This window comes from Protopterus annectens, chromosome 9.part0, assembly GCF_019279795.1.
Source record: "Protopterus annectens isolate FY-2018-M chromosome 9.part0, PAN1.0, whole genome shotgun sequence".
Lineage (NCBI taxonomy): Eukaryota > Metazoa > Chordata > Ceratodontiformes > Protopteridae > Protopterus > Protopterus annectens.
In genome coordinates, this window is record NC_056743.1 from 414,693,384 (window position 1) to 414,720,978 (window position 27,595).

At 45.0% G+C, this 27,595-nt stretch overlaps 1 protein-coding gene across 1 annotated transcript in view; it reads left to right on the forward strand.

Annotated features, from left to right (window-relative positions):
- The window catches only part of LOC122811243 (tumor necrosis factor receptor superfamily member 10A-like), a 1,311,615-nt gene that overhangs the window by 734,046 nt on the left and 549,974 nt on the right, over positions 1-27,595 (forward strand). The window contains exon 5 of the mRNA XM_044082955.1: positions 19,932-20,035. Within this exon, the coding sequence (XP_043938890.1) occupies positions 19,932-20,035 (104 nt within the window). The remainder of the gene's footprint in view (positions 1-19,931; positions 20,036-27,595) is intronic.

Here is a 27,595-nt window from a genome sequence, read left to right on the forward strand (position 1 = left end):
AACATGTCATGGCATTGCTTAAACAGAAAATGTTGTTAAACTCTGAATGTGCAGAAAACAAGTAAATGCAGGATTTATTGCATGCAGCTGAACAAGTTGGAAAGCATACTTTGCAATGTGATTTTGATTCTTTGGAGGCCTCCTGCAGGGCCGCAGTTACGGGCTCTGTAATTAGAAGGCATGCTTGGTTAAAGGAACAAAATCTGCCTGATCATGTCCACGTTACATTATTGGATTCACCTTTACAGCGTGATACCTTGTTTGATGTTAAGGCAGAAGAGGTGTTAAAGAAAATGGAGGACAAAGCTAAATCTATGCAAACTGTCAAAGATTTTTTACAAGTACAGCCACCTAGGTTTAGTAGACACTGGCCTACAAAAAATTGGTCCTTTCTTGTGTCAGACAGACCTCAAAGGGGCAGATCCACACTCCCTAGAGGCAGATCCCAGGCGCAAGGTTCATACAGGTCAAAGCAATGGGGTGCTTCTACCTCCAAAGTTGGAGAAGACAAATCACAACCATACAGGAAACAGTCCCAATGACTTCCCCCTGCCTGCACCAAGCACTTATCTCCTGGCAGCACCCTTAGGGGGGAAATTAGCTATTTTTTCTCAAAATTGGCACATTATAACCCAGGACAAGTGGGTTCTAAATATAGTGTCACAAGGCTACAAGTTCCATTTCCATACCCTGCCACATACAAACGGCGGCTGGCCAGATCTGCCAAAAAATCAATGGGCAGAGGCACAAAAAGAAGTCTCATACCTCATGGACATGGGGGCCATTCAACAAGTACCAGAGGAAGAACAGGGACAAGGATTTTACTCAAGACTGTTCTTGGTACCCTGAAAGGACAAGGCCTGGAGACCAATACTGGACCTGTCTATTCTGAACACATTCCTGCATATACCAAAATTCAAAATGTTGACTTTGCAGCAACTTCTGCCCATGCTGGGCAAGAATGCGTGGCTGGTGACTTTAGACCTGAAAGAGGCATACCTGCATGTCCCAATCAGACAATCATGCAGAAGATACCTCAGATTCAAGGCTGGCTCAATGCATTACCAATTCTCTACACTGCCGTTTGGCTTATCTACTGCGCCCAGGGTCTTTACAAAGTGCCTGGCACCAGTAATTGCATTCTGCAGACAAAGAGGAATACAAATATATCCTTACTTGGACGACTGCCTAATTCAAGCAGAGAACAAGGACATTCTTCTACAGCTTCTGGCGTTTGTGAAAAGACTTCTTACATGCCTAGGGTACACAGTCAACAAAAAGAAATCAAAACTAGTACCCTCTCAAGAGATAATATTTCTGGGTGCAAGCTTAAATACAACTGCCCAGATGGCTTATCTCACGCCAGACAAACAAAGGCAACTGACTACCTATTTCAAAATGTTGGCAACAAAGGCCCAGTTATCTGCAAGAAAAATTCTGCAGGCTTTGGGCTTCATGGCATCCTGCATCCTACTAATTCCATATGCAAGACTGCATATGAGGAAACTTCATTGGTACCTAAAAAGTGTTTGGACTCAACATTGCCACAGCCTGGAGACAATGATTACTCTCATTCCCTGCCTGTAACAGGAGTTTCGATGGTGGGCGAAGGCTTGTCAGCAGAGCAAGGGACAGCCATTCACATTACCCCCAGCCAGGCAGACACTAACAACGGATGCATCAGATTATGCCTGGGGGGCCCACATGGCAGGAAGATGCATTCAGGGCACATGGTCCTCAAACCAAATGCATCTACACATCAATCAAAAAGAGAAGCCAAGGATGATACCGATTGCCCCAGACTGGCCCCGCCAGTACTGGTATCCAATCCTAATGAACTTGTCTCAATGCCCAACTTGGACCTTACCTCAAATACCTCAGCTACTGTCCCAGAAAAACAATCAGATCCTGCACAGCCACCTCAGGACTTTAAGCCTGGCAGCATGGCGGATAATGTAGTCAAACAAAACACACCTCTCAGTAAAGCTGTCATGGATGTCATTTTGGAAGCCAGAAGGCCTAGTACTAGAAAATATTAAGCTGGAAAATGGAAGAGAATCTGTGCTTGGAACCAGGCACAAGGAATTGATACAGCTGTTCCAAATATTCCTCAGATTTTGCAATACTTAACTGAGATGCTGCACAAAGGCCTATCTTTTTCATCAATTAAAATTCATGCCTCTACCATTTCGGCTCATTACAATACAAAGCCACCAGTCTTTTTTCATCCTTTATTAAAGCAGTACCTCAGAGGAGCCAAAAATTTAAGGCTTCCAAGGAGATCACCAATACCTACATGGGACCTCAACTATGTCTTGGAAGAACTCACCCTGTCTCATTTTGAGCCAGCTGCTACTGCTGATTTAAAGTTTTTATCTTGGAAAACAGCTCTGCTCCTAGCAATAACTTCTGCAAGACAAGTTTCAGAGCTACAGGCACTCATGGCTGTGGAACCTTTTATCATTTTTTATCCAGACAGTGTCTCTCTGAGGACAAACCCAACATTTTATGCCTAAGGTGGTGTCCACTGTGGCTCTTAACCAAACTATTCATCTGCCAACCTTTTATCCAAATCCACAGAACAAGGGGGAGAGAATTCTGCATTCTTTGGACGTACACAGACAGCTTGATTCTACTTGGACAGAACCAAAGTTTTCAGAAAGACAGAGCAATTACTAGTGGCATATGCTGCAGGATCACAAGGAAAGGCTATCGCAAAGCAGACCATCTCAAAGTGGATAGGCCACTGCATTCGTTTCTGCTATTTACACCATGGCAAGTCAGTGCCTAAGGGCATTTAGGCCACATTCAACCAGAGCTGCAGCCACTTCAACAACCTTTCTCAGGGGAGTACCAACCAAAGACATTTTAGAGTCTGCTACTTGGAGTTCAGTGCACACCTTTACAAAGCACTATCATCTGCCACTCTACTCTAAATCCGGGGCAGGCTTTGCCACTGCAGTTCTGCAGGGCCTCATAGCCGCTCCTAATGCTATTTAGCTCCAGCCTCCCAACCATAGCTTTGGGACTCAACCCAAATGTAATGACTGCAACAGTGAAACACGAAGAACATAGTACAGTTGTGTACAATTACCATAAATATAGATGTCAGAGTGTATTCACTGTTGCAGTCCAGGTTACCCACCCGCCATCCCCCTTTTTTCTGCTGGAACTTATCTTTCCTTCTCTGATTTATACAACCTATGTGGTGTATTTGCTTGTAGATGAAGGTAAAGTTTATATTGCTGCATATATTTTTATATATATATATATAAATTTTGGCTACCCTTTTATGGGGCACCTGACATCTGGGGCAAGAAAAATTGAAGAAAATGGCATTGGCTGCTTCTGTTATACCCATGACGACCTGACATCAGGGAAGGGGCGACAGCAGCCGATGCAGGACCCAAGACTTTAAAATTTAGGCCGACTGAGGGCAACCTGCCAGCAGGATTACCCAAATGTAATGACTGCAACAGTGAATACACTCGAACATCTACATTTATGGTAAGTGTACACAACTGTACTTTCTTTGGTCCTGCAGTTAGACACAGCATGACTCCTGTTTACATTTGTAAGCAATGGAAATAAGAAGGTTCCCATCTGCTGCTGTGTGTATAACCTCTTGATGCCCTTCCATTTCAGTGTTGCAGTATTCATTACATTAAGGATCCCCTGCCAAAGGCAGCCCGACTTCTGGCCAGTATACCAAATCCTTTAGGTTGCTTTAAGGTACGCCGTACATAACACATATGCTGCTCGTGTAGCATGGGCCATAAAGGTGACATCAGGGCTTACCATCCACAGAACTTGTTTGTTACCAGTCCAAATGCCATCTCTTGATGGTCTGTTTGAATGGCAGTTCTGTTGTTGGTCACCAAGCTGTTGGAGATAAGTGCCCCGTTAGGGGTTTATTTTACTTGTCTTTCTTTTATATTGTTAGTCATCCAAGAAGGGTAAATGCCAGTGTGGGAGACAGGTTACCTGTATAGACCACCACAAAAAGTATTTGCTTTGCCTTGGCACCTCGCATGACCATACATCCTGTTCTATTTGTCAAGCCTTTGTACCCAAGCCTGTTTGCAGTAGACTCTTATTTGGCACTTTATCTTGAAAACCAGTGTCTTCAGCTTCTTGCAAAGGACACGAGGGAGGGAACTTCCCCCTCTGAGGATAGCTGTCTGTGAAGAAGGCCAAGAAACCTAGGCCGGAATCTTCTGCTGTTCAGCATGCGCTAGACATCACTCCTGAGGCAAATGAATGTCCAGAGGTTCATCCAGCTTTTTCCTTGGATTCCCGTGCAGTGACCAGTTTGGAGGCTGGTGGGGATCTGACTTTAAGCATGTCCAAGGAGGCATTGTAGATGTCCACTTTGGACGTTCAGAGGGAACCGTAGATGATTATCTCTTGGGGACTTAGGTTTGTTCCTCTGATTTTAGTCAGAGAAGAAGTCCCTACTGCCATTATTGAATGCGGTCCTGGGTTAGAGCCTTCCAAATTCGACAAGTTGGACGTCCCATTGAAGAAAAAGCAAAAGACTAAAAATATTTCTCCTGCTCCTGAGGATCCACAGAGTGAATGGCAGTCCTTCACTCAGGGCTTGTTTAGTGCTTTGGCACTGAAACCTCCTCAGGGAGTTTCTGTTCCAGCCCCCTCTTGGTCCTGTACCCTCCTTTCAAAAAAACCCAGAGAACAGGATTCCTCTGTGGAAGAGCTGGATTCAGATGAGGAACCCCTTGCTTTCTCCTCTCAGAATCCCTCATTTTGGATTATGTCTCTGAGGAACAGGAATCTAGCAGTCCTGATGCTCCCTTTGAAGAGATTTCTTTTGGGGGTGGGGGGGACAATCTCTAGGATGACATAGTTCTTTAAATGGGATTGTGCTCAGGTTTCTGAGATATAAAAAAAAAGGTATTATGATTTGCAGCATATGGCTTCTCCAAGACCTTCTGCTGTTCCTCCTGTCTTGGCTGCCTTGTTCGATGCGTTTGCTAATACTTGTAAGGCTCCAGACTCTCAGCTCCCTGACCCCCAAGAAGCCTGATAGATTTTATAGAATACCTGAGGACTGTAAGTTCTTCTTGGATGCATTTGCTAATACTTGTAAGGCTCCAGACTCTCAGCTCCCTGCCCCCAAGAAGCCTGATAGATTTTATAGAGTGCCTGAGGACTGTAAGTTCTTGTACAAGTGTTCTTCTGCTTATCCCTTGGTGGTGTCTGTAGCGTCTGACAAGCCACCTCACTTGCTTCCTTCTCCTAAGTTACAGCCCTCTGATAAAGATAGCAGAACCATGGAAAGGCTAGGCAAGAAGGTTTATACTTCTGGCCACCTTGGCTTTTAGGGCTGTTAATTATCAGACACATATGTCCAGGTATTTGTTGGCTGTCCTTTCCCAGGGCTGCCAGGTTATTTCTGATCTTCCAGACATTGAAGGTAAAACTTCTGCCCTTTCCCTGTTGGGGACTTCTCCCAGGTGGCTCGTCATTCCATCAGGTGTAGTTATAATGCAGCAGATGCTTCTTCTAGGGCTGCTGCTTTTGGGTCAGTGATAGTGGTATTTCTGACTTTGGCTTCAACCTTTGCCTGATGATATTAAGGCTAAGTTGCTGGATGCCCCTCTAGATAAACACATGTTTGGTGAAGCTTCTTTTGCTTTATGCAAGTCCCTTCAGGATAAGGGAAAGGCTTTACAGGAACTTGAACATGAGTTTGTTTTTCCTGTGCCTAAATTTCAGAGAAATTACCCCAGTAAGCCAGCTTTTGTTCATAGGCAAGATTACCCTCCTCCTAAGGGTAAAAAGGGTTCTGGACATTGTCCACCAGTGTGGTACTCTTCCAATAGACTTATTTGTCTCCCTCTGAACAGACAGCTTCTTCTGATGTTCTTTGTGTTTCACTGTTGCAGTCATTACATTTGGGTAATCTGCTTGCAGGTTGCCCTCAGTTGGCCTGAATTCCAAAGTCTTGGGCCTTGCATCGGTTGCTGGCTCCTCTTCCATGACGTCAAGTTGTCAGGGGTATAAAACCTGCAGCCGACGCCATTTTCTTTAGTCTTTCTTGCCACGCGGTGCCCGAACCAGAAGCATTTTCGCAAGTGCCGGTCGGCCGACTACTGAAAAATTAGAGTTTGAGTTTCAGAACCGAAGTCTTCACTAAAGCTACGTACCCCATTGGGGAACCTTTTTTCTTGCTTTTTACCGATGTCAGAAAAAGTTAATAATTGTATTACTTGTGGGAAGCAAATACCTCATAAGGATTTCCATTTATACTGTATTCCTTGTCTAGGCCGTGATCACAACGTGCTTGGCTGTTGGTTTTGTGCTAGATTTAACCAACGCACTATTAAGCGTCGGTATATTTTTGCATCAAAGTATTTTGGAAACAGATTTAACTACCCAGAAATGTCATCGGATAGCAATCCGACTACCGGAATACATAAAAAATGCAAAGAAAAGGACAGAGAAAGGCAGTCGAGATCCAAAACTGACGAAGCTTCTCCTAAGCCAGTCGCCGGTACTCAGTGAGGCACTTTCGCAGCCCCTGATACCCACTACCTTCGAGTCGCAGGCCTCTGCCGACACCCATGTGGAGTCAGGCATGCCGCAAGATACTCAAGGTATTGGACCGACGGATGTATCTCCCTCGGATGGGTCTGGAGCCGCTGTGCAGGCACCGGCTTCTGAGGGTGTATTCAGACCTCAACATTTGTATATCAAACCAATGACAGCTGCAAAACTAAAGACAAAAGCAGCTTCTAAAACTAAAAAACTGACGCATGAGCCACGTACACAGGCCTCTATGCCTAAAAAACAGATGATCAAAATGGCTGAAGACCTTATTACCTTGATCAGGGGTACCCATCCCCCTCCAGATAAGAGGCCTAGGCAAAACACTGATTATGAATCTTCAGATCAGGTTTCTATTTCTTCTGATCAGGAATTGTCTATACCTCCCTATGAGGATTCTGATGCTGAGGAGTCTATTCCATCTGTATCTCCTCCTGAGGATTATTCATTTGGAGAAACCTTCCATACTTTGAGGGAGCATTTTCACTGGGAGAGTCAAGATTTCTCAGAATCAAAAAAGAGGCTCATTGATTTCCTTCTTCTACCTCAGCACAAGCCTTTAGCCATCCCCCCTGTTTTAGACATTGTGGATGATGTGTTTTCAGAGTCAAGCTTGACCCCAGACTCCTTACCTCCGGCTCCCAGTAAGCCTGACAAATATTGCAGGGTACCTGACTCACATACATTTTTAATTAGAAACCCTGCTGCTGATCCTGAAACTATTTCACAGGGTACAAAGGGAGTTAAGGCCTCAACAGCAAAAAATCCTACACCCTCTGACAGAGATTCAAGGGCACTAGACAGATGGGGAAAAAAGGTTTATACATCTGCAACCTTGGCAATCAGGGCCTTAAACTGTCATTTTCATATGGTTAAGTACCAGCAACATGTTATGGGATTGCTGAAGCAGAAAATGACGTTGATTTCAGAATGTGCAGAAAACAAAGAATTGCAGGAAGCTGAACAAGTTGGAAAGCATACTTTGTAATGTGGTTTTGAGTCCTTAGAGGCCTCCTGCAGGGCCGCAGTTACTGGATCTGTGATTACGAGGCATGCCTGGTTAAAGGAACAAAATTTGCCTGATCATGTTAAAGCTAAATCACTAAATGCACCTTTACAGCATGATTCTCTGTTTGGTATTAAGGCAGAAGAGGTTCTAAACAAAATAGAAGACAAAGCGAAGTCTATGCAAACTGTTAGACTTCTTACAAGTGCATCCACCAAGATTCAGTACACACTGGCCTACGAAAAATTGGTCCTTTCCTGTGTCAGACAGAGCTCAAAGGGGCAAATCCAGACACCCTAAGGGTTCCAGATACCAGGTGCAAGATTCATACAGGCCAAAGCAATGGGGCGCTTCCACCCCAAAATCTGGAGGGGATAAAGCGCAAACCTACAGAAAACAATCCCAATGACTCCCTCTGCCTACACCAAGCACTTATCTTTTGGCAGCACCCTTAGGGGGAAAATTAGCACTTTTTGCTCAAAATTGGCAGTTAATAACCCAGGACAAGTGGGTACTAAGCATCATATCACAGGGATACAGATTCCATTTCCGCACTCTGCCAATGGCAAATGGTTGGCCAGATCTGCCAAAAAATCAATGGGCAGAGGCACAGAAACAGGTTACGTCCCCCATGAATATGGGGGCCATTCAGACAGTACCAGAACAGGAAAAAAGATAAGGTTTTTACTCAAGACTGTTCTTTGTACCCAGAAAGGACAAGGCCTGGCGGCCAATACTGGATTTATCAATTTTGAACACATACCTGGGCATTCAAAAATTCAAAATGCTGACTTTGCATGAATGCAGAATGCTTGGCTGGTGACTTTAGACCTAAAAGAGGCATACCTGCATGTCCCAATAAGACCATCGTGCAGAAGATACCTCAGATTCAAGGCTGGCTTAATGCATTACCAATTCTGTGCACTGCCCTTTGGCTTATCTACTACGCCCAGAGTCTTTACAAAGTGCCTGGCACCAGTAATTGCTTTTTGCAGACAAAGAAGTATACAAATATATCCTTACTTGGATGACTGCCTCATTCAAGCAGAGAACAAGAACACTCTTCTTCGACACCTGGCGTTTGTGAGAAGGCTCCTAACATGCCTAGGGTACACAAACGAAAAGAAATCACAACCGGTACCCTCTCAAAAGATAACATTCCTGGGTGCAAGCTTGGGTACAACTGCCCAGATGGCTTGCCTCATGCCAGACAAGCAAAGGCAACTGACTACTTACTTCAAACTGATGGCAACAAAAACCCAGTCATCTGCAAGACAAATTCTGCAGGCTCTGGGCTTCATGGCATCCTGTATCCTACTAATTCCATATGCAAGACTGCATATGAGGAAACTTCAATGGTACCTAAAAAGTTTATGGAATCAACAGTGTCAAAGTCTAGAAACAATGATTCCTCTCATTCCCTGCCTGCAACAGGAGTTTCTGTGGTGGGCAAAGGCATGTCAACAAAACATGGGACTGCCCTTCACTTTACCCCCTCCCAGCCAAACCTTAATAGACGCATCGGATTATTCCTGGGGGAGCCCACATGGCAGGAAGATGCATTCAGGGCTTATGGGCACCAAAACAAATGCATCCGCATATCAGCCAGAAAGAGATGCTAGCTGTTCAAAATGCCCTAGCAGCCTTCAAGGACTTACTTCATCCAGGACAACTACTGATAAAGACGGACAACACCACAGTCATGTGGTATATAAATAAGCAAGGGGGCACACACTCATACCCCCTTTGCAGATTAGCCATGGCACTGTGGGACACAGCTTTGACCTACCAAATACACCTTCAAGCTCAATTCCTGCCAGGAAAACAAAACACGCTGGCAGACAATTTAAGCAGAAACCTTATGGACCTCATGAGTGGAAACTAAATCCACAAGTCTTCAGCATGATAAAAGAGAAATGGGGGAGCCCAGACATAGATCTAATTGCTTCTCCCCAAAATTATCAATTGAAAAGATTCTGCACAAGGACTTATCACAGACAAGCATGGAAAGTGGACGCCCTATCCTTCAGTTGGAAAATCCTATTTGTTTATGCCTTTCCTCCTCTGCCTCTTCTACCCAAGGTCCTCCTAAAAGTCAGACAAGAGAAACCAAAGATGATATTAATTGCCCCGGACTGGCCCCACCAATACTGGTATCCAATCCTAAGGAACTTGTCTCAATACCCAGCTTGGACGTTGCCTCAAAGACCACAACTACTGTCTCAGCAAAACAATCAGATCCTGCACAGTCAACTACAGATACTAAACCTGGCAGCATGGCTAATCATGTAGTCATACAAACAACACCTCTCAGTAAAGCTGTGATGGATGTCATTTTGGAAGCCAGAAGGCCTAGCACTAGACTAAATCTTATGCTGACAAATGGAAAAGATTCTGTGCTTGGAATCAAGCACAAGGAACTGATACAGCGGAACCAAATATTCCTCAGATATTACAGTACTTAACTGAGATGCTTGACAAAGGCCTATCATGTTAAGTTGTCAATCTCGCCTTCATTCTTGCTTGATGGGTTCGGAGCCGATCCCTCGGCTCCGACTCGGCACTTGCTTTAGCTCGAGAACTCCTTTTACCAGCTCGAGGCAGCCCCATATCCCATGATGCAAGGCAGGAAGTACCCAGATCTCGTTTGCCGCTTCGCTTGGGAGGTCTTCTCTTTACCAGCTCCTGGTAAGTAATTCACATTTGTGACATTTAAGCCCCTTTTTAGTTAAAAACTTTTGTTTTGATAGTTTAACTTTAAATTTAACTTTTTCTGACAGAAATCCCTGTCTCTTTTAATTTTTTTAGTCAGTTATTTTCCCTGTCCCATCCCCCCCCCGTTAGGGTGTGTGTGTTGGTATTTTTTACTAAATACCTTTTTGGTATTAGTTTAATTTAATTGGACTGGTGTGTGTCTGTTTTGTTAGGCACCATGTCTAAAGAGAGGGTATCAGGTTTTAAGAAGTGTGACTCGTGCTGTCAGAAGATGTCTCTGACAGACGGTCACACTTCTTGCCTGTACTGTTTAGGCCCTCTTCACCTGCAGGACTCCTGTGCTATTTGTCACTCCTTCAGCCAGAGAGTCCTGCAGGAGAGAAGGAATAAGTTGATTCTCAGGGGTCTTCTTAAGCCGGAGGGCTCTCCGCTAAGTCGGCCCCACAAAATCAACTAAATCTGCCAAGACCCAGGCTTCTGTTTCTAAGCCTGTGGCCTCGGCTCCGACTCATAGAGTCGAGATCGGCTCGCTGGAGCCGATTCTGGATCCACTAAGCTTTCGGCGCGATGGCTATCGGTGCCGAATCTCTGACCACTGTGGTGTCGGTTCGACCGGCTCCGACACCCACGTGGCACGGGCATCGGTGTCGGCTCCGATCGGCTCCGACACCCATGTGGCACAGGCATCAGTGCCGGCTCCGATCGGCTCCGACACCGTTACTTTGGTGGCTGTATCGGCTCCGGCTGGAGCCAATACATCGAGACGTTCTGCCGGCTCCGAGAAATCGGTGCCGACAGGATCAGTAATATCGGCTCCGATGACCCATTCCAGGAAGAGGGCGAGGTCTCCTTCCTTGGAGCCGATACTTTCGGCTCCGGCCTCGCCTCTTCTATCGGAACGGAGCCATCGGAGCCGATCTTCAAGGTCATCCAGGTTGTCAGACCATGACCTAGAGAGAGTGGTCAGTAGATTGCTCAAGTCACAGGTACTGGCCCAAATGCTACACAGTGCGTCTCAGCAGGCGACTGTTGGTCCACATCCGTTACAGTTCCTCCTTCAACTCTACCCCAGAGCTTGGAGTTGGAGTCTTCGGCATGGTTACTGCTACGGCTGGAGGACGGATACCCCTTCTGTTCCTTCAGCCCCTACTCTTATCTCCTCTTCCTTAGAGGGATTCGTGGTCGGGCTTCCATGGTCTCCTCCGGGGGGGTGAGTGGCATCGGACCCTTGTCCGAACCCGCTCTTCCCCTTGGAGCCTCGGCCTTGGTGAGCTCGGCTCCGACATCTGCCTCGGAGACTTCCTTTTCGGTGGCCCTGGAGTTCCTAGCTCTTGAGCGGGCCTCTCGGACCTGCCTGGGAGGGAGCATTCGAGGTGATGAAGAGTGTACTGGCCACTGGTATCAGTCAGCAGTCTCTTCCCGTAGCTCCTCCCTCTATTGTACCTGTTGACATCTCTGCCACTTCTCTTGCTACAGGACCCAGAGATCCTCCGCCTCAGGTTTCCCCATTGGGAATTCCCCCCTCTTCCGAGGATTCTCCTGATGTTTCGGGAGATCCTCCCAGGAAGAGGACTTGTAAGAGGAAGCATGTAGACTCCCCTGAGTCTGTCACTTCGGATACTGACTTTGATGAGTCAGAGGGATCCCCTAGATCCCCCTCTGAGGATGTCTCCTTCTCAGACATCCTAGAACTTCTGAAACAGAGGGGAAACTGGCCCACCTACAATCCCTCTGAGGATGAGTCAGTATACCTAGAGGCGTTTGGATCTCGGCCCTCCACCTCCTGGGTGTCTCCGCCTTCGACCCCTTATGCAGGTTATTGCACGAAAGGCGTGGACAGCTCCTGACTCTGTAGAGCCAGTCCCTAGGAGGCCTTCTAAATTTATAACTGCCCCTAGTGACAAACAATTCCTTACCAAGGGTGTCCCCGCTGATGCCATGGTGGTGGCTGCGGCCACCAAAAAGGAACTTGCAGATCCTTCCGTGCCCGTCCATCCTCCTAATAAGGATTCTAGGACCATGGATAGGTACGGCAAGCGGATGTTTTCCTCAGCGACCTTTGCTATGCGTTCGCTGAATTATCTTTGTCACTTCACCAGACTCCAGAGAGATATCCTGAAGGAGCTGGGAGAAGTAGTTCAGGATCCTACAGCTGCAGGGGCCCAAGAAAAGATTGCTTCGCAGCTAGGAACCCTCAATTCCATTGCTAACTCCTCCATGCGGCTAATATCTTATGCTGCTGATGGAGGGAGTAGAGCCGCAGGCACAGGTGTGGCTCTTAGACGCCAAGCCTGGATGCGGCTATGTGATTTTTGGATCCCTTTAAGGCGTCCTTCACAAATTCTCCCTTTGATGGGTCAGCTTTGTTTGGCCCTCAGGTGAAGGAAACCTTGACCAGGTGTGAGCAGGACGGCAAGACTCTTTCTGCTGTTGGAGTCCGTTTTCCACCCCTTCTAGGCCTTATCCCAAAGGACAGAAGGGTGGGAAGATGTGGTTCCGTAAATCCCAAGGAGTCACGCTGGATTCACGTGGTCAGTTTACCCCTAGAGGCAGAGGGGTAACAACAACAGACGCCGCTCTAGAGGCAGAGGGGTCCAAGAATCAGGGCAACAGGGAGTCTCTTCCTGAGAAGCCCTTTCAGCATCCCTGAGGTGTTGCCCGGCTGTCCCTCCTTGGAGGCAGTCGGGGGAAGATTATTACTGTACCCAGAAGCCTGGCATTCCCTCACTCAAGACAGATGGGTACAGTCGATCATATCCAAGGGTTACATAATTCCTTTCGAGGAAAGTCCCTTCCCCTCAAGTTCCCTTCCAGATGTACCACCCGGTCTAAGGGACATTGCAGAGTTAGAGATCGCAAAACTACTGCAAAAGAGCCATTCAGCCAGTCACAATAGACCATTCAGAGCCGGAATCTACTCAAGGTTCTTTTTGGTCCCCAAAAGACGGGAGACTGGAGACCAATATTGGATCTCAGCAGACTCAACAAGTCTGTCAGGAAGACAAGATTCGAATGGTCACTCTTCAATCAATTCTGCCCTTCTTACAGAAGGACAACTGGATGTGCTCAATAGATCTTCAGGATGCGTACTATCACATCAAAATTCACAGACGCTCCAGGAGATTTCTCCGCTTCGGCTGGGGTCCAGTCATTTCCAGTTCAGAGCCCTGCCCTTTGGTCTCACTACAGCCCCCAGAGTGTTCACCAAATGCATGGCAGTGGTCACGGCTCACCTGAGACGTCAAGGATTCCAGGTGTTTCCGTATCTCGACGACTGGCTCCTGTCAGCCACCACCAGGCATCAGCTTATACAAGCCAGGGATTACACAATAGACCTTTGTTCTCATTTGGGCATCTCAGTCAACTACGAAAAGTCATCCTTATCGCCCTGCCAGTCTATTACCTTCATAGGCAAACTTAAACACTGTTCGGATGTCAGCTACCCTTACAGAACAAAGAGTTTCAGACATTCAGACTCATGTCAGGATCATTCTGGCCAGCAAGAAGGTACAGGCCAGAATGGTTCTAAAGGTATTAGGTCTTATGGCTGCGCCATCACTCTTCTTCCCTGGCTCGATTCTACATGCGCCTCCTTCAGTGGATGCTGTTCACACAGTGGTCATACCAGCAACTCCCAATGCGTCACCAGATTCTGGTGACACAAACATGCAAAGAACATCTTGCTTGGTGGATCACATCGCCTCAGGTTCACCACGGCAGGTGCTCTGTACCTCCCTCCCCGATAGCCCCTCTCACCACGGCCGCCTCCCTCACCCGGTGGGGCGGTCATTTTCCGGGCAGGATGGTTCATCGGACGTGGCAACCGTTCGAGTACCATCTGCACATAAATGTCCTGGAGATGAGAGCAGTGCTTTTAACGTTGCAAGCCCTCAACGACTTTCTTCCCGTAGGGACAATTGCAGTCCACACAGACAACATGTCTGTAGTTTGGTATATCAACAAACAGGGCGGAACCAAGTCCTACCCCTTGTGTCGAGAAGCGCTCAGACTATGGCAATGGGCGATCTCCCCTCATCGGTTTCTGGTAGCAACACATATCCCTGGGAAAACCAACATTATAGCGGACAGATTGAGCAGAGCTATTCTCATGCCTCACGAGTGGTCTCTCAAGCAATCCATAGCGGAAGAGATTTTTCTGGAATGGGGTCGTCCATGTTGCGATCTTTTTGCTACTCCCCAAAACAGCAAATGTCCAGACTTCTTCAGCCTCTTCCTCTATCAGGCCATCCCCAGAGACGCTCTGACCCAGGATTGGCCCCAGGGACTTCTTTATGCCTTCCCTCCATTTCCTCTGATCCCTCAGGTGATCCAGAAAGCTACCGTTTTGAGAGCCAAATTGATTCTCATTGCCCCTTACTGGCCTCGACAAGTTTGGTTCCCGTTCCTCCATCATCACCTTTTGGTGCAGCCGTGGCATCTGGACCCAGTGCCAGATCTACTGATTCACCAATCCGGTCAGCTGCACCGGTCAATCCCTTCTCTCAACCTCACAGCATGGTTGCTCCACTTCCTTCCTTAGCCAGGCTTCCTTTGATCTCTAACTCAGTTAGAGATATCATAGTAGCTTCACTAAAATCCTCTACCAGGAGGATTTACACAAGCAAATGGAAATGTTTCTCTTATTGGGCTAAGGCCCAAAATATTGATCCTTTTACTGCCCCTGTTCAGGCAGTTCTGGACTTCTTAGCAGAGATTTTCCATGCAGGCTCCTCTTCTTCCACAGTCAGAGTTCAGTTGGCTGCTATTTCTAATTTTCATGTCGGGATAGCAGATCATAATATTATGTCCCATAGGCTCTGCAGGGCCTTTTTGAAAGGAATTTTCCTACTAAAGCCTCCAATCAGGAATCCTCCTCCTCAGTGGGATTTAAATTTAGTGCTGACATCCTTGATTCTTCCACCCTTCGAGCCAGCTGTTTCTTGTTCCCTGAAATATCTTTCTTGGAAAACTTTATTCCTAGTGGCTATTACATCTGCCAGGAGGGTGTCTGAACTTCATGCTCTTTCGGTTCGACCCCCCTATTTAATTTTTCACAAAGACAGAGTATCTTTGAGAACTAATCCATCCTTTTTACCTAAGGTCGCTTCGAAAAACAATCTGAATCAATCTATTGATCTCCCTGTATTTTTTCCCAACTATTCAGACAGAGCTGAACAAAAGCTACATTATCTTGACGTCCACCGTCAGCTTAGATATTATTTGGACAGAACAAAAAAATTTAGAAAATCTGATCAACTTTTTGTTTCCTATGCGGATAATAAAAAAGGCCTTCCTGTTTCTAAAGTGACTTTGTCCAGATGGCTTTCTTCGGTCATCACTGAAATTTATACGATCAGGGGAAAACAGCTGTGCTCAAAACCTAAAGCACATTCAACTAGGAGTTTAGCTACTTCTACAGCTTTTCAAGCTAGACTGCCTTTAGACACTATTTGTGCAGCGCCACTTGGGCCACTCCTCACACTTTTGTTTCCCATTACAAATTGGACTTGGCCTCCAGGGACAGAGCCAGTTTTGGCTCTACAGTCCTCAAGAGTTTGTTCCATTGAGCCACCCAGGATAGAGGTGCTAGGACGGTCCCATCAAGCAAGAATGAAGGCGAGATTGACAACTTAACATTAAGAAGTTATGTACCTACCATAACGTTCCATGTTAGTTGTCTTCTCTCGCCTTCTTTCTTGCGACCCTCCCTCCTTCCCCCTGGCCTGGACAGACCTTGTATAAGAAACTATAATGCTAAAGACCTTTCAGACCTGGTCCTTTTTCCATTTGTAAGTTTCTTCTTCCTTTGGGAAGTATTGTTTATGCTAGGTGTTATTGCCCTTTTGTCAACAAACGAGATCTGGGTACTTCCTGCCTTGCATCATGGGATATGGGGCTGCCTCGAGCTGGTAAAAGGAGTTCTCGAGCTAAAGCAAGTGCCGAGTCGGAGCCGAGGGATCGGCTCCGAACCCATCAAGCAAGAAAGAAGGCGAGAGAAGACAACTAACATGGAACGTTATGGTAGGTACATAACTTCTTATTTCTCATCAATCAAAAGCAATGCCTCTGCCATTTCGGCTCATTACAATACAGAGCCACCAATCTTTTCTCATCCTTTACTGAAACAGTATCTTAGAGAAGCCAAAAATTTAAGGCCTCCTAGAAGATCACCATTACCTGCATGGGACCTCAATTATGTGTTGGAAAAGCTCACCCTGCCTCCATTTGAACCAGCTGCTACCGCTGATCTAAAGTTCTTATCATGGAAACAGCTCTGCTGCTAGCAATTACTTCAGCAAGAAGAGTTTCAGAGCTACAGGCCGTCATGGCTGTAGAGCCTTTTATCATATTTTACCCAGACAGGGTGTCTCTGAGGACAAATCCTTCTTTTATGCCTAAGGTGGTTTCCAGTATGGCCCTTAACCAAACTATTCATCTGCCAACTTTCTATCCAAATCCGCAGAACAAGGGGGAGAAAATTCTGCATTCCTTGGCGTACATAGACAGCTAAGCTTCTACTTGAGCAGGACTGAAACTCTAAGAAAATCTGAGCAATTACTAGTGTCATATGCTACAGGATCAGAAGGAAAGGCTATTTCAAAGCAGACAATTTCAAAGTGGATAAGCCACTGCATCCGTTTCTACTACTTACACCATGGTAAACCTGTGCCCAAGGGCATTAGGTCTCATTCCACCAGAGCTGCAGCTACTTCAGCAGCCTTTCTCAGAGGAGTACCAACCAAAGACATTCTAGAGGCTGCTACTTGGAGTTCTGTTCACACCTTTACAAAGCATTACCATTTGCCTCTTTACTCAGTCAAGGGCAGGCTTTGCCACTGCAGTTCTGCAGGGCCTTATAGCCGCACCTAATGCTGTTTAGCTCCAGCCTCCCAACCATAGCTTTGGGATTCTACCCAAATGTAATGACTGCAACAGTGAAACACGAAGAACATAGTACAGTTGTGTACACTTACCATAAATGTAGATGTTCGAGTGTAGTCACTGTTGCAGTCCAGGTTACCCTCCCACCATCCCCCTGTCATTCTGAAATTTATCTTTCCTTCTCTATCTTGTACAACCTATGTGGTGTATTTGCTTGTAGAGGAAGGTAATGTTTATATTGATGCATGTATTTATATGTATGTATGTATATATATATATATATATATATATGTGTGTGTGTGTGTGTGTGTGTGTGTGTATATATATATATATATATATATATATATATATATATATATATATATATATCTATCTATGCTACCTTTTTGGGGGCACCTGACATCGGGGGCAAGAAAAACTAAAGAAAATGGCGTCGGCTGCAGGTTTTATACCCCTGACGACCTGACAACATGGAAGAGGAGCCAGCATCCGACGCAGGACTCAAGACTTTGGAATTCAGGCCGACTGAGGGCAACCTGCCAGCAGATTACCCAAATGTAATGACTGCAACAGTGAATACACTCGAACATCTACATTTATGGTAAGTGTACACAACTGTACTTTTTGTGCCAGAGTCCCAGGTCCTCTGGTTTGGAAGGTGGATGCCCTATCTTTTCCTTGAAAAAGGATGTTTCTTTATGCTTTCCCTCCTTCCCCTCATTCCAAAAGTCCTATTCAAAATTTAACAGGATGCTCCCAAAATCTTATTGTGACTCCCTTTTGGCCGAGACAGCATTGGTTCCCTCTTCTGCATTTAGCCAGGGGAAATCATCACAAATTACCTCACAGGCTGGACTTACTCCCACAGGACAAAATGGATTTCTCATCCATCCCCACCTGTCCACTGTCTGTGCATGATAGGATTTTGATGCCACATAGACCATTTTTTCTGAGGATGTGCTTAGGGTCCTACTGGAGGCCAGAAAGCTCGCTACTAGGAAATCCGACTTATCCAAATGGAAGAGGTTTTCTGTTTGGTGTCTTTTTCTTAACCTGGCTGGATCCACTTTCTGTGGATGCTCCTTTGGTTCTCTCTTTTGTGTGAATTGCTCAATGCTGGGCTGCCTTATTCTTCTGTTAAGGCCCACTTATCAGGTATCTCTGGTTGGCTGTCTTTATGTCTTCCTGCTTCTAGATTTGAAGCTGAGCAATTCCTTAAAGGCACCCATCATATTAGGACTCCCAGTAAGCCTGTTCCTCTTCCCTGGGATCTTAACTTTGTTTTGGAATAATTTTGTGCCAGCAGCTTCAGCTTCCTTGTAACATTGCTCTTGGAAGACTGTACTTTTGTTAGCCCTTCTGCCAGATAGGTGTCTGAGCTTCAAGTCCTTATGGTTTGTCCTCCTATTTGGTATTTCATAAGGACAGAATTTCCTTGCATACTAATCCTCCTTTTATACCCAAGGTGGTGAATGAACCCCTTAATCAGTCTATTAATTTGCCCACTTTTTTCCCTTCTTCACAGTCTGCTAGTGAGAAGGTGCTGCACATGTTGAATGTGCATAGACAACTCAGATTTTATGTGGGTAAGACTAAGACTATTAGGAAATCTGATATGTTTGTTTCCTCCTTTCATCCTAGGTTCTTAGGATTAGCTGTGGTATCCAAGTAGACTATTTCTTCTTGGATCTCCAAACCCATTTCTTTTGCTTATCCCTTTCATGGGAAGTGCGTTTCTTATCGTGTTAAGGCTCATTCTACTAGAGCTGTGGCTTCTTCTGGTGCTTTTTTCAAGGGTTTAGATACTAACTCTTCTTGAGGCAGCTATCTGGACTTTTCTGCATAGTTTTACCATACACTAAAATTTGGATGGAATCTCCAGAGCTAGAGCTGGTTTTGCTAGGGCCATCCGTCATGGCTTCCTAGAGGGCTCTGCTAAGTCCTTCTTTCTACCAATTTTCTTTCAGAGCTTTGGCATTCCCTCTAATGTAATGAATACTGCAATAGTGAAGTGGAAGGACATAGCACAGCTGTGTAAAATCTTACCATAACTGTAGATGTCTTTCTCTTCACTGTTGGAATATTCACTCACTCCCTCCCACTTCCCCCCTGGTTCATTTGCTTTCTGAATGTACTGGTTATCCCTTTTTTTCCTTGGACTAGTGCTGGGGCTTTCAGTTCTGAGGATGGTACATCTGGACGTCACCTTTATGCCCTATGCAATGCGAGGAGCATGCATGTGCCATACAGCGTACCTTAAGGTTTTGGTATACTGGCTGGATATCAGGCCACCCTTAGCAGGGGATACCTAATGTAATGAATACTGCAACAGTGTAGAGAATGACATCTACCATTTTGATAAGATTTTACACAATACTACTTTCCTCAAGGTGGAGGGTATTTGTTGCTGTTTAAATTTTGCTTTAAGCAGCTGGTGGCCAGGAAAAGATCAGCTTGTTGCTTCCAGTGAGGTGTCAAAGTACTGAGGACTTGGATTAAAACAGGTGAAAATTAACAAATGCGACATTTCAGAAATCATTCAGTTGCCTGTCATAATCTCTGCAGTGCTAGGACTGTGGGGATTATAGTCAGTGTGTGTATGTAGGAAAAATCATTCTGCTTTCACAGTTGTATTATCAGTAACTAAGGTAAGCCATATTTGAATACAGGCTTTTAATCAGCTTTTGTATTTGTACAGTTGTTTGAGTGCATGGTGTAAGAATTTTAGTACTAAGGTGCAACGGTTATCCTTTCCTTACAGGACTTGCCCTGATGGTCAGAAGCCGCAAAGAAATTGTGATTGCCAAACTGTTCTGTTTACTAACAGCAGTCCCACTATGACCTCTGTCACACCTTCTAAACCAGGTAAGCAGCCCCTTTTGCAGAAGGTGGAAAGCAGTTGTTTAAATTTTTGTGCATCTTGAATGGTGAAACTGTTATGATTTAATGGTATATCTGAGGTATTGAGTGATGACTACATTATTTATTTGATTTTGTTTACTGGGAAAATCAGACTGGGTTACATTAATCATTTTCATTGGAGACACATGGAGAAAAACACCAAGAAGCAGTACATGTTCCATAAAAGAAAATTGAAATAAACACTAAAGAATTGGCACTGTGTAAAAAAAAAATAATTAAAACTTGAATAAACAGGAGCTATTGTAGAAAGATGTAGTAAGTTCTAAGAAGTGCGCGCTGCAGATTGCCACTGTGGCAGGAAATTATTTGTATAAATGTAGCAACGTTACTAAGCAGTAGAGTGTGGCAAAATATGGGCGCTAAACTAATGTTATGTGTCTGTAATCCGTAAAATAATGTAATATGTGTCTATAATCATTTAATGTAACATGTCTATATTCATTAAAGTAATGTGATGTGTCTATATTCATTAAAGTAATGTGATGCGTCTGTATTCATTAAAGCAATGTGATGCGTCTGTATTCATTAAAGTAATGTGATGCGTCTGTATTCATTAAAGTAATGTGATGTGTCTATATTCATTAAAGTAATGTGATGTGTCTATATTCATTAAAGTAATGTGATGCGTCTGTATTCATTAAAGTAATGTGATGCGTCTGTATTCATTAAAGTAATGTGATGTGTCTGTATTCATTAAAGTAATGTGATGCGTCTATATTCATTAAAGTAATGTGATGTGTCTATATTCATTAAAGTAATGTGATGCATCTGTATTCATTAAAGTAATGTGATGCGTCTGTATTCATTAAAGTAATGTGATGCGTCTGTATTCATTAAAGTAATGTGATGCGTCTGTATTCGTTCTGAGATGTGAGCTGATAGAAGAGCAGTAGTTCATGCATTTCTGACAGGTGGAGTTGTGTATACTCACTTAACAAAGACCTGAAAGATACAAAGTCCTTTGCAACATTGCTACTACTGTTCCACTAAATTCTTTTCATATTCTCGAATGATAAAATTAACTGTTAATGTTGTCTTAGTATAAATAAGAAAATACCTACTCTGTTATGTTTTGCTGTTTTACCATTTTTACAAGAGTGAAGCCCTGTGATCTAATAAGCTATTCTTCCATTTCACTGTTGCAGTATTCATAACATTGGGGATCCCCTACCTAGGGCAGCCTGACGTCCAGCCAGTATACCAAAGCCTTAGGTTGCTTTAAGGTATGCTTTACGTCGCATGTAAGTGTCCCGCATCGCATAGGGCATAAAGGTGATGTCCAGATGTACCATCCTCAGAACTTCTTTGCTGCCAGTCTGAACGCCATCTCTTATTCATTAGTTTGAATGCCTTTGTCGTTGCTGTTTTCACTGCACCATTGCAGATAAGTGCTCCATTGAAGTTCCTTTTTACTTGTCTTTTCTTTTTGTTGCTTGTTTGGTTTTATGTCATCCAAGAAGGGTATGTGCTAGTGTGGGAGACAGATTCCCTACAAAGACTGCCATGAACAATGTTTGTTTTGCCTTGGTGCCTTGCATGACCGTATGTCCTCTTCCATCTGTAAGGCTTTTGTACCAAAAATTTTGTGTAGTTGAATTTCTGCCTTGGTGTGTATCTTGAGAATCAGCATCTTAAACTTCTCATGCAAGATACAGTGGAGGGAACTTTCCTCCCCAAGGGACAGCCATCAAGGAAGGCGGCCAAGAAGCCTAGGCCAAAATCTTCTGCTATTCAGCCTCCAGTGGACATTTCTGCTGAGGTGAGTGAATGCCCAGAGGTTTGCCAGGCTTTTTCTGATTCCTCTGCTGTGACCTGATTGGAGGCCGGCAGGGAACCGGCTTTAAGTATGTCCGAGGAGGCTTTGTAGATGTCCGTTTTGGACATTCAGCGGGAACCATGGTTGATCTTTTTTGAGGGGCTAGGGGTGTTACTCATATTTTAGTCTGAGAAGTCCCTACTACGATTATTGAATGTTCTCCTGGGTCAGAGTCTTCCAGGTTTTATAAGGCAGATGTCCCACTAAAAAAAAAAATAAATAAAAAACTAAACATGTTCATTCTGCCCCTAAAGATCCACAGAGTGAGTGGCAGGCCTTTACTCAGGGTTTGTTTAGTGCTTTGATAGCATTGAAACCTCCTCAAGGTGTTTCTGTTACAGCCCACCCTTGGTCCTCTACTCCCCTTAAAGGACCCAGGGAACAGGATTCCTATGAGGAGGAGTTGGATTCAGATGAAGAGTCCCTTGCTTACTCTTCTCAGATTCCTTCTTCTTTGGACTATGGGCCAGAGAAAGAGGAATCTACCAGTCCTGTTACTCCCTTTGAAGAGATTTCTTTTGGGAACACAATCCCCAGGATGATGTAGTTCTTTAAATGGGATCGTGCTCAGGTCTCTGAGATTCATAAGAGGTACTATGAGTTGCTGCAGATGGAATCTCCTAAACCTTCTGCTGTTCCTTCTCTTTTGGCTGCTTTGTTGGATGCGTTTTCCAATGCTTCTAAGGCTCAGACTAGACTCCTGCTCCCAAGAAACCTGATAGGTTTCATAGGGTGGCTGAGGGCTGTAAATTTTTGTACAAGTGCTCTGCTGCTAACCCCTCAATTGTGTCTGTAGCCTCTGACAAGCCCTCTCAATTGCTTATTTCGCCCATGTTACTGCTCTCTGATAAAGACAGCAAAACAATGGAAAGGCTAGGTAAGAAGGTATACACCTCGGCTATATTGGCTTTTAGGGTGGGTAATTATCAGACCCATATGTCCAGGTACGTGTTGACTTTCCTATCCCAGACTTGTGAGGTTACATCTGAGCTTCCAGACTCTTAGGGTGAAACTTCTACTCTTTCCCTATTAGGGACTTCCTCCCAGGTGGCTCATCATTCCATCAAGTGTAGTTATGATGCAGCATATGCTTCTTCTAGGGCTGATGCTTTTGTGTCAGTGATGAGGTATTCTTGGCTTTGGCTTCAACCTTTGTCTGATGATATAAAGGCGAAGTTGATTGATGCCCCTCTTGATAATAAACACTTGCTTGGTGAACTTTCTGCTGATTTGTTTAAGTCCCTTCAGGATAAGGGAAAGGCTTTACAAGAACTCAAACGTGTTTGTTTCTTCTGTTCCTAAATTTCAGAGAAACTACCCATTAAGCTGGCTTTTGTTTGCAGGCAGTCTCACCCTCCTCCTAAGGGCAAAACGAGGTGGTAAGCAAGCTCCTCCTGCTAAGGCTACTCAGATGTCAGGGCCCCAGAAGTCTTCCTTTCCAGATAAACCAGGTGCTGTCTGACTTTCCTATTCTTCCCAGCCACTTTCCTCTTTCTGTTCCCCTCTCTCTCTCTTCCTGTTTAGCTACAGATTACTCGGGATTCCCGGGTTCTGTCCATTATTCACTGGGGGTATTTCATGGTGTGGAAATCCCTTCCCCTTTTATGGGTATTCCTCAGTCCCCTCGAGAACAACTCTCCTTTTTCCCCAGAGGTGCTTCAGATCTTTTGACTCTGGGTACTATTCAAGAGGTGCCTGTCCCAAAGGGGGAGGGGCTTTTACGATAGGTTGTTTCTTGTACCCAGAAAGGAGGGTACTTGGAGACCAATTCTAGACCTGTTGCATCTAAACACTTTTCTGAAGGTGCCCACTTTTCGAATGTTGTCCCTTCAGACTTGTTCCCGCTTTTGCTTCCTCAGGGCTATATGATGTTTCTGGATCTCATGGATTTTTAACTCCATATTCCGATCCATCCCTTTTCAGGAAGTTTTTACATTTCTCTATTGCTTCCTGGCATTTTCAGTTCTCTGCTTTGCCCTTTGACCTTTCTACTGCCCCAAGGGTATTCACCAAATGCCTCGCTCCTGTGATTGCTTTCTGCAGGATTTAGGGGATCCATGTATTTCCCTTCTTGGATGATCTGCTGTTTCAGGCATCCTCTCCCGAGATCCTGTTGTAAAGTCTCCAGTTTGCCATTTCTTTTTTTCAGAGCCTGGGGTTTACAATAAACTTCAAAAAGTCTTTGACTCCTTCTCAGGACCATGTTTTTCTGGGTTGCAGGATTCAGATTGTGCCTTTGCTGGCACCCCTTCCTCCTCCCAAGGCCTTGACCCTCGGCTCCTACTTTTAAACTGTTCTTCCTCTGGCTTCCATTACAGCCAGGGAGTTTCTGAAAGCTCTAGGTTTCATGTTATCTGCCATTGCTATGCTTCCTCTGGCCAAACTTCACATGAGGAAGTTTCAGTGGCTCCTGAAGTCAGTTTGCTTCAACATGCTCTTCCCCTAGAATTTGTGGTTCCTCTTCTACCTTGTCTAAAGAAGGAACTCCACTGGTGGATCCAGCAGTTATCCCTAAATTCAGGGCTCCCTTTTCATCCTCTCTTCCCTCTCAGGAGCTGTTCACAGAAGCTTCAGATTTGGGATGGGAACAGCTTTTGGCTCCTTAAAGGTGCTGCAGGTGGTGTGGTATCGTCTTCAACAGAAGAAGCACACCAGTGTCATAGATAAGAGCACTTCAGTTGGCTCTTCATGGGTTCTCAAGGAGAACAAGCTCTTATCTTCTTTGTCGGTTGTCACTCCTGGTTTGGGATCTTGCTGTCTGGTATCAAGTGACTCTTCAGGCAGTTTATATTCCGTGAAGTCAAAACATTGTGGCAGACACTCTGAGCAGGTCCTTAACTCAATCCCATGAATGGATGCTTCACAAGGATATTTCTGTTTCTGGACATTGTTCACCAGTGGGGTACTTCTCAAGTAGACTTATTTGCCTCTCCTCCGAACAGACAGTTTCTTCTGCTTTGTGCCAGAGTTCCAGGTCCTCTGGTGTGGAAGGTGAATGCCATCTCTTTTTCTTGGAAGGGTGTGTTTCTTTATGCTTTCCCTCCCCTCCCCTCATTCCAAAAGTCCTGTTTAAAACTCAACAGGACGCCCTGACAATCTTGTTGGTGACTCACTTTTGGCCAAGACAGCATTGGTTCCCTCCTCTTCTTCATTTAGCCAAAGGCAATCATCACAAGCTACCCCACAGTGTGGACCTACCCGCACAAGACAAGGGATCTGTCATCCATCCACACCTGTCCACTCTTCAACTTATTCTGTGGGCGATAGGATTTTGATTCCACATAGACACCTTTTTTCTAAGGACGTGCTTAGGCTCCTGCAGGAGGCAAGGAAACCCAATACTAGGAAATCCTATTTATCTAAATGGAAGATGTTTTCTGTTTGGTGTCTTTCTTGTAACCTGGATCCACTTTCTGTGGATGTTGCTTTGGTTTTCTCTTATCTGTGTGAATTGCTTAATGCTGGGTTGGCTTATTCTTCTGTTAAGGCTCCCACTTATCAGCTATCTCTGCTTGTCAGCCTTTATCACCTCCTTTAGGTTCTAGATTTGAAGCTAAACAATGCCTTAAAAGCATCCTTCATATCACGCCTTCCAGGAAGTCAGTTCCTCTTCCCTGTTTGTTTTGGAGAAATTGACTTGGGCTCCTTTTGAGCCTGCAGCTTCAGCTTCCTTGCAACATTGCTCTTGGAAGACTGTTCTTTTTTTAGCCAGCTTCAAGCCCTTATGGCTTGTCTTCCTCTTTTTTTGGTGTTTCATAAGGACAGGGTGTCTCTGAGTACTAATCCATGTTAAGTTGTCTATCTCACCTTCATTCTTGCTGGTTGGGTTCGGAGCCGATCCTCGGCTCTGACTCTGCCATCTTCAACCGCTCGAGAGCTGCTTACTGGCTCGAGGCCCCCCTATATCACATGATGCCTGGCGCTAGATACCCAGATCCCGTTTGCCGCTTCTGCTGCGAGGTTGTTCTACTGGCTCAGGTCGTATAAAACGTTATTATTATTGTATTTTCCTTGTCAAAACTGACAGTTTTAGTGTAGAATTAGTCGTTAGATTAGACTGTTGTATTGTAGTTAGTTTTCTCTAGTTTCTGATTACTTCTCCCCAAGAAACTATTTAAGTTAGAGAGTTTCCCCTCCCCCTTCTCTCCCTTTCCTTACCTCAGAAAGGTTTTTCAGTTTTAGTTAGAGGATAACCTTTTCTTTCTATCTTACTTAAAAAAATATATATACAAGGTTTAGGTGGCCTGGAAGAATATATATATATATATATATATATATATATATATATATATATATATATATATATATGTATATATATATATATATATATATATATATATATATATATATAAAATAATTCCTTAGTATCACTGTTAGTGTTTAGTGATAGTTATCTATAGTTTGTAGTACTGCTTGAAGTTTTTTGGTTGTGGTAACTGTAGTCTGCAATTTTTAGTGGTTAGTACTTAACCTTTTGTGTGTGTTTTTCTTGTCCTTGGGTTTCTTCCAGGATGTCCAAGGATCCTAAACCGTCCGGATTGAAGAAGTGTGACTCGTGCTGTCAGAAGATGTCTCTGACAGATGGTCACACTTCTTGTGTTTATTGTCTGGGCGCCGTGCACCTGCAGGACTCTTGCTCGATTTGCCATGCTTTCAGTCCAAGAGTCTTGCAGGAGCGCAAAAACAAACTGATTCTGAGGGGTTTGCTTAAACCTCAAGATTCACCGGCAAAGGCTCAGCCCGTGAAATCTTCCAGGCCACCTAAACCTTCGGCTCCCAGTTCGGAGCCGTTGTTGGGTGAAGCCATACAATCCATCTCTGCTCCGGCTGGAACCGATGATGTCCTTCAAGGATGCAACTGCAGTCCTGACATATGGGTTGTCCTGCCTCAGGCAGCCCTTCGGTCGGCCAGATTCCAAAGTCTGGGTCCGGCATCGGCTGATGTCGCCCTTTCCCCGCCAGAGCCTGGGGTATAAAAGCGTCAGCCGACGCCATCTTCTTCAGTCTTTCTTGCCGTGCGGTGCCCGAAGCAGAAGCAGTTCGCAAGTGCCGGTCGGCCAGCTCTTGTGTTTTCAGCTACTGAAGTCTTCAGAAAGCTAAGTACCCCGTTGTGGACCTTTTCTTGCCTCAGCCGATGTCAGATAAAACTGTAAAAGTTAATAATTGTTTAACTTGTGGGAAACAAATACCTCATAAGGATTTCCACTCTTACTGCTTACCCTGCCTAGGCCCAGAACACAACGTCTCGGCCTGTGCAGCTTGTGCCTCTTTCAATAAACGCACTCTTAGGCGTCGATCAGAGTTTGCACAGGATTATTTTGGGGAAGATTTCTGTTCTATCATGCTGTCGGAGCTTCCGACAGCACATTTACCTAAAAAAACGGAAGGATAAGGACCGACACTCGCGGTCCGCGGTCTTGACTGACACCACGCTTAGGCCTACTGCGAGTGTCTCGGTCTCTTCTGAGCCGGTTTCACAACCGCTACAGACCGACGACCCCGCACCGTTGCCGGTACCGGAGGCCAGCTCGGTGCCGGTTTCTGTTCTCCCCTCTGAGACCGTACCCCAGGATATTTCTGACACCATTTCAGTGGATAAGACTACTCCAGCACGTGGGGCTGCCAGGCCTCCAGTGTCTATGTCCATTAAGGCCTACACACGTGCTAAGGCTGCCAAACAGGCTAAG